Source organism: Aegilops tauschii, chromosome 3 (genome assembly GCF_002575655.3).
Source record: "Aegilops tauschii subsp. strangulata cultivar AL8/78 chromosome 3, Aet v6.0, whole genome shotgun sequence".
NCBI lineage: Eukaryota > Viridiplantae > Streptophyta > Magnoliopsida > Poales > Poaceae > Aegilops > Aegilops tauschii.
Genome location: NC_053037.3, coordinates 3,873,117 through 3,886,820, shown reverse-complemented (window position 1 = coordinate 3,886,820; position 13,704 = coordinate 3,873,117). Strand labels below are relative to the sequence as shown.

The window sequence follows — 13,704 nt, the reverse complement described above, 5'->3', positions numbered from 1 at the left end:
GTGGCCAGGTCCAGATTTGGTTCAACGGCGAAGGCTTCAACATCTCCATCGAGCCCGAGCTTCCCCCGGAGCAACTCGCGGCTCCGGCCCTCCCGTCCCCCAACCCCCCTCCCCCCAACCGTGGCCGGGACCCGGATGGGCCGGGGCGTGAAGGCGACAAGGATCTTGATGCTAGTATGGAGGATGACTCCATCGATACGGCGGCGTGGGAGAAGCTGGGCATCACCGACAAAGGCGGGGCGGCGGACCACGTGCAGAGGCCAATGATGGAGCAGCCCCTGGTGGGGGGGGGGGGGTCCGTGGAGCTGGAGCTCTCGATCCCAAACCAGTACGGCTCCAACCTGGGGTCCGTCACGTCTCCTCCGGCGAGGATGGAGGTTGGGGTGGTTTCGGACATGATGGTGGAGCCGCAGGACGATACCCGCACCCCGGGTGTGGCGTCGGCAGCCTCGTTGCCTCTCTCCTCGCGTTCCCCGACCCAAGGCGGCCGCAGCAGCAACAAGCTTGGCGTGGTGAAGCAGCTCAAGAAGGTGGCGGTTCGCAAGGTCACCGTGGAGGCCGGGCGTGCAGCGGAGCTCTTAGGAGCGCCGGCGACGCCGCGCCAGGCGGTGATGGCTCTGGCGGTGCCTGTTCCCGGCCCGCCCGCTCAGGAGGCGACCAAGACGACGTCCTTCCCGAAGGCCAAGCGCTCCAAGGCCATGGTGGAGGGGCAGGCGGCCCCTGTGCGGGTCAGCGCTCGGGCCAAGGGTGCCAAAGGGAATCTTCCGTCTCTCCAACGTGCCCAACTCCTCCAAGCTCAGAAGAACCTCGAAACCTCAGGTAATCCCTTGCCTCGTTTTACGATTCTAGACTCCTTTTCGGATGATCACTTGAGCGAGGTATTGGGAGAGAGTGGGGTTGAACCGATGGGTGAGGGAGGGATGCGCGAACTCATCTCACTGGTACACGCGAAGGAGATGGCGCAGGCGGCGCTGACAGCGGCGGCTGCTCAACACGCGGATCGTCTGGCACTTGAGGCTGAGCCCTCGACGTCGCTAGCGATCCGGCCCGAAGGGGAGACAGCAACAGTGGTTGCTGCTCCTCCCTCGCCTCGCTGCGGCAAGGTGAGGCGTGTGGCCAAGGCGATCACCTCAAGGGGGGTGCGCCTGCGCAATCGCGTCATCTAGATGCGTGCGCTTCTTTGGAACATCCGTGGCTTCGGTCACGCAGGGCGGCGCACCCAACTTAAAGAGTATATTAGGAAAGAAATCATCGATATCGTCGGGCTCCAGGAAACGATTAGAGCAGAGCTTAGGCACCATGATATCCTAGCCATCGATCCCCTTGAGCGCTTTGTCTGGCACCATAAGCCGGCAACGGGCCATTCGGGTGGTATGTTACTCGGTTTCTGCAGCGCCACATTCGAGGTGCTGACCTGGGAGGTCGGCATCTTCTTCATTGCTGCCAACATCCGCGTGCGAGCGTCGCTTCGCGAGCTTGTGATCGTGCAAGTCTATGGTCCAGCAGATCACTCACGCTCGGCCGAGTTCTTGGGAGAACTTGAAGCCAAGGTGAGGGAGGTTTCGGCAGCCCAACTCCCGTTATTGGTGGGAGGTGATTTTAACCTGATTCGGTCAGGAGTAGACAAAAACGACGATAATATCAATTGGCCAAGGGTGGCGATGTTCAACAATGCTGTTGCATCTATGGCACTTAGGGAAGTGGCCAGAACTGGGGCAAGGTACACTTGGACTAACAAGCAACTAGCCCCGGTGCGATCCGTCTTGGATCGGGTTTTCATGTCTCCAGACTGGGAAGTGGTGTTTCCACTCTGCTCACTCCTTGCAGAAACCAGGATTGGTTCGGACCATGTGCCCCTTATCTTTTCCTCAGGGGAGGACAGGATTCGCCGCAGCCCGCGGTTCTTCTTCGAAACCGCGTGGTTTGAGGTCCCAGATTTCGACTCCATCTTTAGGGAGAGATGGTTGCGAAGCGTCCAACTCGCAGGCCAGCAACGTGGCCCTATGGAGTTTTGGATCGCTGTCGGGGGCCACCTCCACGCAAGCCTAAAGGGTTGGGGCGCGAACCAGGGGCGTGCTGACAAGATCCTCAGGGAGAGGCTTCTTGCTGAAATAATCGTCCTTGATAACCAAGCGGACACTCGTCCTTTCTCAGAGCAAGAATGGGCGCATCGATACGCCTTGGAAGGGCAAGTCGAAGCTCTGTTGCGGGCAGAGGAGGAATATTGGAGGCGCAGGGGTGGTCTCAAATGGACGCTCAAAGGAGACGCGAACACTCAGTATTTCCACGCGTACGCGAACGGCAGACGTAGGAAATGCTCAATTCTTAGGTTGCAGTCGGAGCAGGGGCTTCTTCTACAACACTCGGAAATCACCCAACATATCTACGACTTCTACATAAGTCTGATGGGGACCGACGAGGCACAACAAGCGCGCCTCAGCACGGAGGTGTGGCTCCCGTACCAAAAGGTACTACACAGTGAGAATGAAGAGCTGGGGCTCGCGTTTCTCCCTAAGGAGATTGATGACGCTCTCCTAAGCATGAAAACTGACACGGCTCCGGGGCCGGATGGGTGGCCGGTGGCGATGTTTAAGCGTTTTTGGCCATTGCTCCGCGGCCCCATTTACGAGGTGTGTAATGGCTTCATGCGTGGCTTTGTGGATATTGCTAGGTTAAACTACGGCGTCCTATCGCTTATCCCAAAGTGCCAGGGGCGGACAACATACGCCAGTACAGACCTATCGCGCTGATTAACGTTCCGTTTAAAATCTGCGCCAAAAGCTGTGCCACTCGGCTCGCGCCGATCGCCCACCGCACCATTAGTCGTGCCCAGTCGGCGTTCATTAGGGGTAGGAACATTCTGGAGGGACCACTAGCGCTGCAAGAGACCCTTCACGAGCTTAAGCGCACACACGAACCAGCGATTCTACTTAAACTAGACTTTGAGAAGGCCTACGACAGAGTTAATTGGGACTTCCTCAGGCAGATCCTCACCAGCCGAGGATTCTCACCGGTATGGGTGCACCGAGTCTTGCAATTGGTCTCGGGGGGCCAAACTGCGGTCTCGGTGAATGGAGAAGTAGGGCACTTCTTCAGGAACAAGCGTGGCTTACGCCAAGGCGATCCCATGTCGCCGCTCTTGTTCAACTTCGTCGCTGATGCGTTGGCAGCGATGCTGCGGAAAGCAACGGAGGCAGGACACATTAAAGGGGTGTTGGGACACCTCATCCCAGGGGGGATTTCGCACCTGCAATACGCAGACGACACGCTACTGCTGTTCCAGCCCGACCTCCATAGTGTGGCTACGGTCAAAGCCTTACTGATTAGCTTCGAGCTTATGTCAGGGCTTAAGATCAACTTTCACAAGTGTGAAGTGATGCCCATGGGATTGGAGGCGGATGAAGGTAGACACATCGCGGACCTGCTCAATTGCAAACTTGGCAATATGCCGTTTACCTACCTAGGTCTCCCATTGGATGCCAAGCGCATCAAGATCGACGGGTGGGCGCCGCTCTGGACCAAGGTGGGAGAGCGGGTCAGTCCGTGGAGGGGGAAGTTCCTCTCCTCTGCAGCTAGGTTAGTGCTCACGAACGCGAGCCTCTCCTCGCTGCCGCAATTCGCAATGGGTTTGTTCCTCCTGGCGGAAGGGGTACACGCCAAGATGGACACACCGCGGTCCCGTTACTTTTGGGAAGGCTCGGGACCAAAACGCAAGTACCACATGGTCAAGTGGGCTGCGGTGTGCCGCTCCAAGGATCTAGGAGGGCTTGGGATCACAAACACCAGAATCCAGAACGTTGCACTCTTGTGCAAATGGATCTGGAAACTCTCGCAGGGAGCGACGGGTCTATGGGTTGATCTGCTGCGGGCCAAGTACTTCCCGAACGGGAATTTTTTCGAGGGCGTGGCGAGGGGATCTCCTTTCTGGAACGATCTTCAAGCGGTACGGCCAGCTTTCGCTCTGGGAGCCAAGTTCTCCATTGGTAATGGTCGCTCGGCTCGCTTCTGGTTTGATCACTGGGTGGGAGCCCATCCCCTCTGGGTCGACTTCCAGAGCCTATTTACCCTGGCTGTCAACCCGGAGATCTCAGTGGCCACGGCGCTTGCCTCTTCCCCTCCGGCACTGCATTTCCGGAGAGAGCTATCGCAAGTAGAACAAGCACACCTTACGGAATTGCTTGATACCATTGCGCCGGTCACGCTGTCGCCGACGGTGGACACAGTCACCTGGGCCCTCACCCAGTCTGGCAAGTTTTTGGTCAAGTCCCTATACCGTAAACTGTGCCAGGGCCCATCCTTCCAGGTGCCAAAGGGCTTGTGGAACGCGCGCCTTCCGCTCAGGATTAAGGTGTTTTTCTGGCAAATGTTCCGCAACAGACTGCCCACTTCCGCTAACGTCGCCAAACGCAATGGGCCGTCGACTGGTCTGTGTGCGATTTGTAACGTCCTGGAGGACGCGACCCATGTTTTCTTCCAATGTCCTCTGGCACGTTTTGCTTGGAGCGCCGTTCGTGCAGCAGCCAACTCCTCCTGGGATCCCCGGTCTGCGTCTGACCTCGCAACCATACTTGGCTCTTTTCACGGTGGCATCAACCGAGTGCTCTGGAGCTGTTTCGGCGCCTTGACCTGGGCACTCTGGCTCACTAGGAACAAACTTGCAATCGAGGGTATCTTCCCTTCTCACCCTGCTAACATAATCTACAAATGCAACCTTCTTCTGCAGCAGTGGAGTCCGTTGGCGAAGCGCAAGGGTGCTGAAAAACTGAATCGCGCCCAAGACCGCCTTCGTCAGATCTACATTTTGGCTAGGGAGCCATCTGCCACCTCTGCGCCGTGAAGTGGCCCTTTTGTCTTGCGAGCGAGCCTGCGTGCTCTATGCTCTGCCTCCGGGCCTGTATTTTGCCTTTGCGACTGCTGGCCTGGTCTAGACTTGTGCGCCTCGTGCCGTCGTGGTCTGAGCCTCCGTACTCTGTTTCGAAACTTATGTCTGAGCCTCCGTGCTCGTGTTCGAGGTCCTAACGTTGTCTGTTACGCTGCCTATGTTGTGGGCTTTATTAATTTAAAGACGGACGCTCCTAGCGTCTTCGTTCTAAAAAAATTAACATCTAATTTACACAAAATCTTAAAACAACATGTTTAGTTTTAATATCATCTTCTCAATCTACTCGGTAATCACAGGTATGATAGGCAGCACGTCACACATCCTAGAATCCATATTTGAACCCATCACTAATTACATTCATGCAGCATCATATAACTCATAGATGGGTCAAATGCTTCTTTTGGAGATGGGTCAAAATCCTTCATTAATTTGGACTGATAGATGGGTTCAAGGAGTGGTTGTGGAGGATCTCGCGCCTGACGTTTTCCAATCTGCTCCCCTGGTTGTTAGAGCCAGAAGGACGATTGCTGAAGCATTGATTAATGGAGCTTGGATTAAGGATATTAAAGGACAAATTACCATTTTTAATTTTCCACCAGGTTTTGGCTTTGTCGGAGGTCGTCTCAGAAGTTCACTTGGTGCAAGGTATGGAGGATAAATGGAATTGGACATGATATTGACCTAGAGTAGAGCTCACAAAAGTTCAAGAGAAGTGGTTGATCCAAGCATTTATCTATCCAAAATAGGGTACCCTCTACCAGCTTTACATATCGCAACTTGCTTGACTGTGGGCAGAAGTTTAAGAACAAATCTCCACCAAAATGATCCAACCATTTTATCCCCAGGCACAGAGTTAGAATAATGTGATTCCCAAATGATGTTGACCTAGGAAATGTCCTCCTTATTGAGAAACTTTGGAAGATAATTCATCAATAGAGCCTAGTTGTGGGTTGTAATATCTAGGATACCCAGACCACCATGAGTTTTGGGCGGGCGTGCTTTCTCCCAGGCAATCAATAAAATTTCTTCTCCTGTGTACCATACTTTCTCCGGATATAGTGTTTGAAGTAGATGTTGAGTTGCATAACTACTGTCCACATGGATCACAAGGGAGCACATAAAGAAGATTGACATGCCGGAGAAAACAGATTTGATGAGAATGAGTTTATCTCATGTAGACAGGAGAGTGGAGCAGCCCAATAATCTACTCTCAATTCTTTTCACTATGGGTACGAAGTCTTCAATTCATGGTTTGCTGAGGCTGAGGGGCAGACCCAGGTAAGTGTGTGGCAGAGTACCAACTTGGCAGCCAAATAGCAAGGACAACTCATGCATCTTGGGTTCTGAAGTGTTGATAGGAATCATGGTTGACTTGTCATAGTTGACTTTTAATCCAGTATATGCAGCATAGTGGAGCAACAGGTTCTTAATATGGCACTGGCGCTATTCATACGCACAGTCTATCATTGGGTCAATAGGGGTTGACAAAGTAAATTGCGAAAAACCACCACAATTGCGTCGCTTGGTGCGAAAAACCACCGTTTTCATCAAAGTTTGCAGAAACCACCGTTTCTCAGTAATTTTGTTGCACAGAGCACTAACTGGTCGATTGACCGCGTTTTGACAGAAAACCTGACGGGTCGGGCCTAGCCGTCAGGCCACGTGGCATGGGGCAGACGGCGCGCGCCTGACGCTCGTTAGCGGCGCTCCCTTGACCTGGTTCGACCGGACCAGCTCGTGCACGCGCCACCATTCCCCCTCCTCTCCCTCGTGACCTAGTTCCTCTCTCGCGCCCTCCATGGCGACACGCTGCGGCGGCGGCGGCGGCTGCGGCGAAGGAGAGGACGAGAAGGAGAGAAGGAGCACCTGAGGCCGGAGGGCGACAACGCGGTGAAGATGACGGGCGACGACGGTGAAGTTCCTCCCGCATCTAGCCAGTCGTCGGCGTCGTACGACGTGGGAGCCAGGTCGGCGGCGGCATTGGCTAAGGTGTGGAAGGCCAACCCTAGCCAGAGCCACCATTATACATCTGGTCTTGGCGGTGTCGAGTAAGATTTCCTTCTCCTACCTCTATGCATCTGCCACCTCTGTGAAATGTAGAATTAGGGTTAGCTAGCTTGTTTACTTAGTACTGCTGTTGAATGTGTTAGATGTAATTATTGTTGTCAAAGATGTAGCAATTGTTTGGTTCTGCAAAATCCTAGTTCTGAAATCCTGTAAATAATTATTTTATATGCTCTGAGTAGGTTTGTAGTAATTTAAATACTTCTGAATGTTGTAAATAATTCTTTTATATGCTCTGTATAGGTTTTAGGCATTTAAATACTTCTGAGATGATGTAAAAAAATTGTGTTGTACATGGTTGTTCTTAATTATTATTTGCTGTCAAATTCATTGGTATTGTAAATAATGAGCTCTCTGTAGATATTAAAGAGGAGGACAACTATGAGAGGCATTGTGTTGCATTTAGAATTGTTAAATATGGATGAAGTCTGTTTAAATATGTGCTCTCTGTAGATTTTAAATTAGTGGAGGACAACTGAAGAATTTGTACATGTGTGATTTAAATTATAACTGGAAATGGTTGTAGTCCTAACCATTGTTATTTTCTTCTTCTTTTGTAGCTTTGATGATGAAATTTGGGATGTCAGGTTTAATTTCATTGGAGAAGACAATTATGAGAGGCAGATAGGGGAGTCTGACATAACATTCAGTCATTTGGTAGCTATTAAAGAGGAACAAGGTTATGATGGAAGTTATTCAATGTACTATCCAAAGGTGGTAGGTGCTGGGCATGCAAGGATGGACCTGATTATGTCAGATGACAATGTGGAGGAGATGCTTGATTTCAATGTAGAGACAAAAGTAGTGAACATAACTATGATCAGTGCCAGCAAACCTGACTTGTTGTCATTACAAGACCTTAACAAAGGGGGCTGCATGTGAACATGAAGTGCCCATTTCTGAGATTGGTAATCCAAATGTTTATGAGATAAATGATGATGGTGTGTTGTTTCAATCACAAGGCAGTTCTGAAGCTAATGCACATGAGTGTACTCCAACGCAGCCAGATGACTCTCAAGCAGAGTATCTGATAACTTAACAGAGTTGCAATTTGCAGAATGAGAAAGAGAAGGAGATTGTCATTGTAAATGACAATGTAGATGACATTCTCAATGCATTTCTGGAGAAATATGTTGATCCTATTGATGATGGACAGCCTATGGAAGAGGAAGCAGCCAATGCAGAACAAGAAGGACAAGAGAAGTATGAGTTTGCAGAAGGAGAAGAACTTCATGATAGTTCAGAAGGAGAAGAACTTGATGATCCAGAACTGAAGCAAAAGATTTGTGAGCTAAAGAGGAAGAAAAAAGATCCTAAGTACCACATGGAAGGTGATACAGATCCAGAAGATATTTTCTGTGAGGAGGATAGTTCAGATGAGGCTGAGGTTTTAGTACAGCAAGCTCCAGCACAAAAACTACCAGTTAGAAGAGGGTCAACTGACAGATCTCACGGCAGTTCTGCAGCAACAATAGAACCAGATTATGTGCCCTCCTCTGATGAGAACATGGAAGATGTTAAGTGTGAATTATCAGATGAGGAGGAGATAAGATATGTGCCAAATACTGGCAAGAGATCAAGAGCTAAGAAGAGAGCAGTGAGGAAGTGGTATAAGGAGGAAATGCAACAACCTAAAGATCAAATTTGTTGGCATATGTGTTTTGAGGATGTGTATCAGTTCAGAAGGGCTCTGGTGAACTTGCATGTAACTCACAGGAGGAATTTCCACTATCGTAGGAATTGCAAGGACAGGATAATAGTTGACTGCAGTCAAGAGGGTAGCAACTTTCATATGACTGCCTCACAAGTGGGAAAAGAGAAAACCTTCTGCATAAAGAAACTCCAACTGCAGCACACATGTCCTGTAATTGGTGAGAACTGCAAAGTGCCCATTAAGTATGTGGCAAAGTCAATTGAGAGCAGCTTAAGGACAGATCCTAGCACATGTGTTGATACTGTGATAGAGAACACCAAGGAAAAGTTTGGTGTGGAGGTAGGCAAGAACAAGGCATACAGGACAAGAAAACTAGCTTTGGCAGTGGTCCAGGGTGATCAGGAAAGGCAGTACACAAGAATCAGGGACTACCTTCAGACAGTCCTTGACGCAAACCCTGGATCTAGATGTATAGTTACTCTAGAGTTGTGAAAGAGCACCCAAGTACCAATTCCAGATTTCATAGGTTGTTCCTGTGTCTTGGAGCATCAGTTGAAGGTTTCTTGAAAGGTTGCAGGCCATTCATTGGTATGCTCATTGTTTTCAAGTTCCAAATTATTTACATTGCACATTTAATCATCTTTGTAGTCCTGAAATTGTGTATTATTTCAGGTTTGGATGGGTGCTTTGTAAAGCTGAGCACAGGACAACAAATTCTAGCTGCCACTGCAAGGGATGGTAATAACAATATCTATCTTATTGCTTTTGGAGTGGTTGAAGTAGAGGACACACCTAGTTGGAGTTGGTTCCTGACACAGTTGAAAATAGCTATTGGTGGAGAAAAAGGGCAGTTTGGATACTATACAATCATCTCTGATAGGTAGAAGGTTAGTTCTAGAGCTCTAATTAATATTGCTGCTCTCCTTAATTGTTTATGTTGTCATATGTAAATGTTTGCATGTTTGCTTCTCTCTGATGATCATGTTTGCTAAGTATTTACTATGCATTTGCATGTGAACAGGGACTTCTAAATGCTATAAATGCAATCTTTCCAAATTGTCCTCAGAGATACTGTTTAAGACACATATATGCTAATTTTCAAAGTGCTGGGTTTAGAGGGGAGGAACTTAAAAAGTATATGGATGGTGCTGCATATTCTTATACAAGACATGGGTTTGATGTTAACATGGAGAACTTGAGATAAGGGAGCCAAGAGGCTTGGGAGTGGCTAAGTAAGATAGAGGTGAAAACATGGGCTAGGTGGGCAATGGACACTAATTGTAAGATAGACCTGGTTGTCAACAATTTAAGTGAAGTATACAGTAGGATGATCTTTGATGTAAGGGGGAAACCAATCCAGACCATGTGTGAAGGTATTAGGACCAAGTTGATGGTTAAGTACAATGAGAAAAGAATAGGGGGGCAAAATGCTAGGTGGGAGATAACTCCAACATACTTAGAGAAGTTGGAGGAGTCAAGGAAGTGGGCTAGGAACTGCAAGGCACAAATGGTTGGTCCAGATCTTTATCAGGTTCAGAGTGGGGAAAATGCTTATGCTGTAAATTTGGCAAAAAAAAGACTTGTGGGTGTAGAAGATGGGACATGACAGCAATCCCCTGCCACCATGTTGTGTCTGCCATATATAAATCAAAGCAGCATCCAGAGGATTTTGTCTCCGCATTTTTCAAGAAAGAAATGTACATGGCAACATACAATCCTATTATATTCCCAGTTCCTGGCCCTGATCTTTGGACCAAGACACCTACCAGAGACATTGAGCCCCCAGTTTTCAAGAGGAAGAAGGGAAGAAAGCAGACCAAGAGAACAAAGGGTCAGTTTGAGGTGCCCAAGCCCAAAGATACCTCTAGAGTTGGCACAATATCATGCAGCAATTGTGGTAGAGAGGGTCATAGGTACACCAACTGTGGAGATGCACTTAAGACATCACTACTGATGAGAAAGAACAAACATCAGGTACACAACTTCTTCCTTCATTTCATTTTGCATTGCAGATTTCTAATTTATACTAAAATTCTTCTCTCTTTCCAGCCCAATAGGGAAAACCAAGCAGCTTCTGTTGGTGCTTGTTCTACTGCTACTAAGCCTCCAACTGCACCAAAGCCCCCAAGATCTACAACTACTTCTACTAGGAACACAATGTTGGGCATCGTAACAGAAATTTAAAATTTTCTACGCATCACCAAGCTCAATCTATGGAGTCATCTAGCAACGAGAGAGAGAGGAGTGCATCTACATACCCTTGTAGATCGCGAGCGGAAGCGTTCAAGAGAACGAGGTTGATGGAGTCGTACTCGTTGTGATCCAAATCACCGATGATCCTAGCGCCGAACGGATAGCACCTCCGCGTTCAACACACGTACGGAGCGGAGAAGTCTCCTCCTTCTTGATCCAGCAAGGGGAAAGGAGAAGTTGATGGAGATCCAGCAGCACGACGGCGTGGTGGTGGAAGCAGCGGGATTCCAGCAGGGCTTCGCCAAGCGCTACTGGAGGAGGAAGAGGTGTCACGGGAGGGAGAGGGAGGCGCCAGGGCTTAGGGTGCGGCTTCCCTCCCTCCCCTGCACTATATATAGGGGCTAGGGGGGCGCATGCCCCCCCTTGGAGAGCCCATCTAGAGGGGGGGGGGGCGGCCCCTCGGGGGCAACGACCCCCTTAGGGTTTCCAACCAGGGGGGCGCATGCCCCCTCGGGGGGCAACGACCCCTAGGGTTTCCAACCCTAGGCGCCTTGGGCCCTTGGGTGGGGCGCACCAGCCCACCAGGGGTTGGTTCCTGCGCCACTTCAGCCCATGGGGCCCTCCGGGATAGGTGGCCCGTCCCGGTGGACCCCCGAGACACTTCCGGTGGTCCCGGTACAATACCGGTGACCCCCGAAACTCTCCCGGTGGCCGAAACTGGACTTCCTATATATAAATCTTTACCTCCGGACCATTCCGGAACTCCTCGTGATGTCCGGGATCTCATCCGAGACTCCGAACAACTTTCGGTTAACCGCATACTAATATGTCTACAACTCTAGCGTCACCGAACCTTAAGTGTGTAGACCCTACGGGTTCGGGAATCATGCAGACATGACCGAGACACCTCTCTAGCCAATAACCAACAGCGGGATCTGGATACCCATGTTGGCTCCCACACGTTCCACGATGATCTCATCGGATGAACCACGATGTCGAGGATTCAAGCAATCCCGTACACAATTCCATTTGTCAATCGGTACGTTACTTGCCCGAGATTCGATCATCGGTATCACAATACCTCGTTCAATCTCGTTACCGGCAAGTCACTTTACTCGTTCCGTAATGCATGATCCCGTGACTAACTACTTAGTCACATTGAGCTCATTATGATGATGCATTACCGAGTGGGCCCAGAGATACCTCTCCGTCATACGGAGTGATAAATCCCAGTCTCGATCCGTGCCAACCCAACAGACACTTTCGGAGATACCTGTAGTGCACCTTTATAGCCACCCAGTTACGTTGTGACGTTTGGTACACCCAGAGCATTCCGACGGTATCCGGGAGTTGCACGATCTCATGGTCTAAGGAAATGATACTTGACATTAGAAAAGCTTTAGCAAACGAACTACACGATCTAGTGCTATGCTTAGGATTGGGTCTTGTCCATCACATCATTCTCCTAATGATGTGATCCTGTTATCAATGACATCCAATGTCCATGGTCAGGAAACCGTAACCATCTATTGATCAACGAGCTAGTCAACTAGAGGCTCACTAGGGACATGTTATGGTCTATGTGTTCACACATGTATTACGATTTCCGAATAACACAATTATAGCATGAACAATAGACAATTATCATGAACAAGGAAATATAATAATAACCATTTTATTATTGCCTCTAGGGCATATTTCCAACAGTCTCCCACTTGTACTAGAGTCAATAATCTAGTTACATCGTGATGAATTGTACACCCATAGAGTTCTGGTGTTGATCATGTTTCGCCCGTGGAAGAGGTTTAGTCAACGGATCTGCGACATTCAAATCCGTATGCACTTTACAAATATCTATGTCTCCATTTTGAACATTTTCACGAATGGAGTTGAAGCGACGCTTGATGTGCCTGGTCTTCTTGTGAAAGCTGGGCTCCTTGGCAAGGGCAATAGCTCCAGTGTTGTCACAGAAGAGAGTCATCGGCCCCGATGCATTGGGAATAACTCCTAGGTCGGCAATGAACTCCTTCATCCAGATTGCTTCATGTGCTGCCTCCGAGGCTGCCATGTACTCCGCTTCACATGTAGATCCCGCCACGACGCTTTGCTTGCAACTGCACCAGCTGACTGCCCCACCATTCAAAATATACACGTATCCGGTTTGTGACTTAGAGTCATCCAGATCTGTGTTGAAGTTAGCATCGACGTAACCCTTTACGACGAGCTCTCCGTCACCTCCATAAACGAGAAACATATCCTTAGTCCTTTTCAGGTACTTCAGGATGTTCTTGACCGCTGTCCAGTGTTCCATGCCGGAATTACTTTGGTACCTCCCTACCAAACTTACGGCAATGTTTACATCAGGTTTGGTACACAGCATTGTGACGCCCCCGTTTTGACCGTACACTAATCATGCACGCATATGTGTACGATCAAGATCAGGGACTCACGGGAAGATATCACAACACAACTCTACAACATAAATAAGTCATACAAGCATCATAATACAAGCCAGGGGCCTCGAGGGCTCGAATACAAGTGCTCGATCATAGACGAGTCAGCGGAAGCAACAATATCTGAGTACAGACATAACTTAAACAAGTTTGCCTTAAGAAGGCTAGCACAAACTGGGATACAGATCGAACGAGGCGCAGGCCTCCTGCCTGGGATCCTCCTAACTACTCCTGATCGTCGTCAGCGGGCTGCACGTAGCAGTAGGCACCTCCAGTGTCGTAGGTGTCTTCGTTGACGGTGTCGTCTGGCTCCTGGACTCCAACATCTGGTCGCGACAACCAGATAGAAAGGAAAAGGGGGAAAAGAGGGAGAGAAGCAACCGTGAGTACTCATCCAAAGTACTCGCAAGCAAGGAGCTACACTACATATGCATGGGTATATGTGTAAAGGGCGTATC

General features: G+C 49.5%; 1 protein-coding gene across 1 annotated transcript; it reads left to right on the top strand.

Moving 5' to 3' along the window:
* The first annotated feature begins 2,003 nt into the window (after positions 1-2,003).
* Positions 2,004-2,750, top strand: LOC123497477 (uncharacterized). The gene has a single exon (XM_045234026.1). The coding sequence runs from the start codon at positions 2,004-2,006 to the stop codon at positions 2,748-2,750; it is 747 nt and encodes a 248-aa protein (XP_045089961.1).
* Positions 2,751-13,704: the final 10,954 nt, after the last annotated feature.

What these genes read in the sequence shown, in the direction of transcription:
- LOC123497477 (XM_045234026.1), top strand. Translation starts at nt 2,004, where the DNA reads ATGGAGTTTTGGATCGCTGTCGGGGGCCACCTCCACGCAAGCCTAAAG.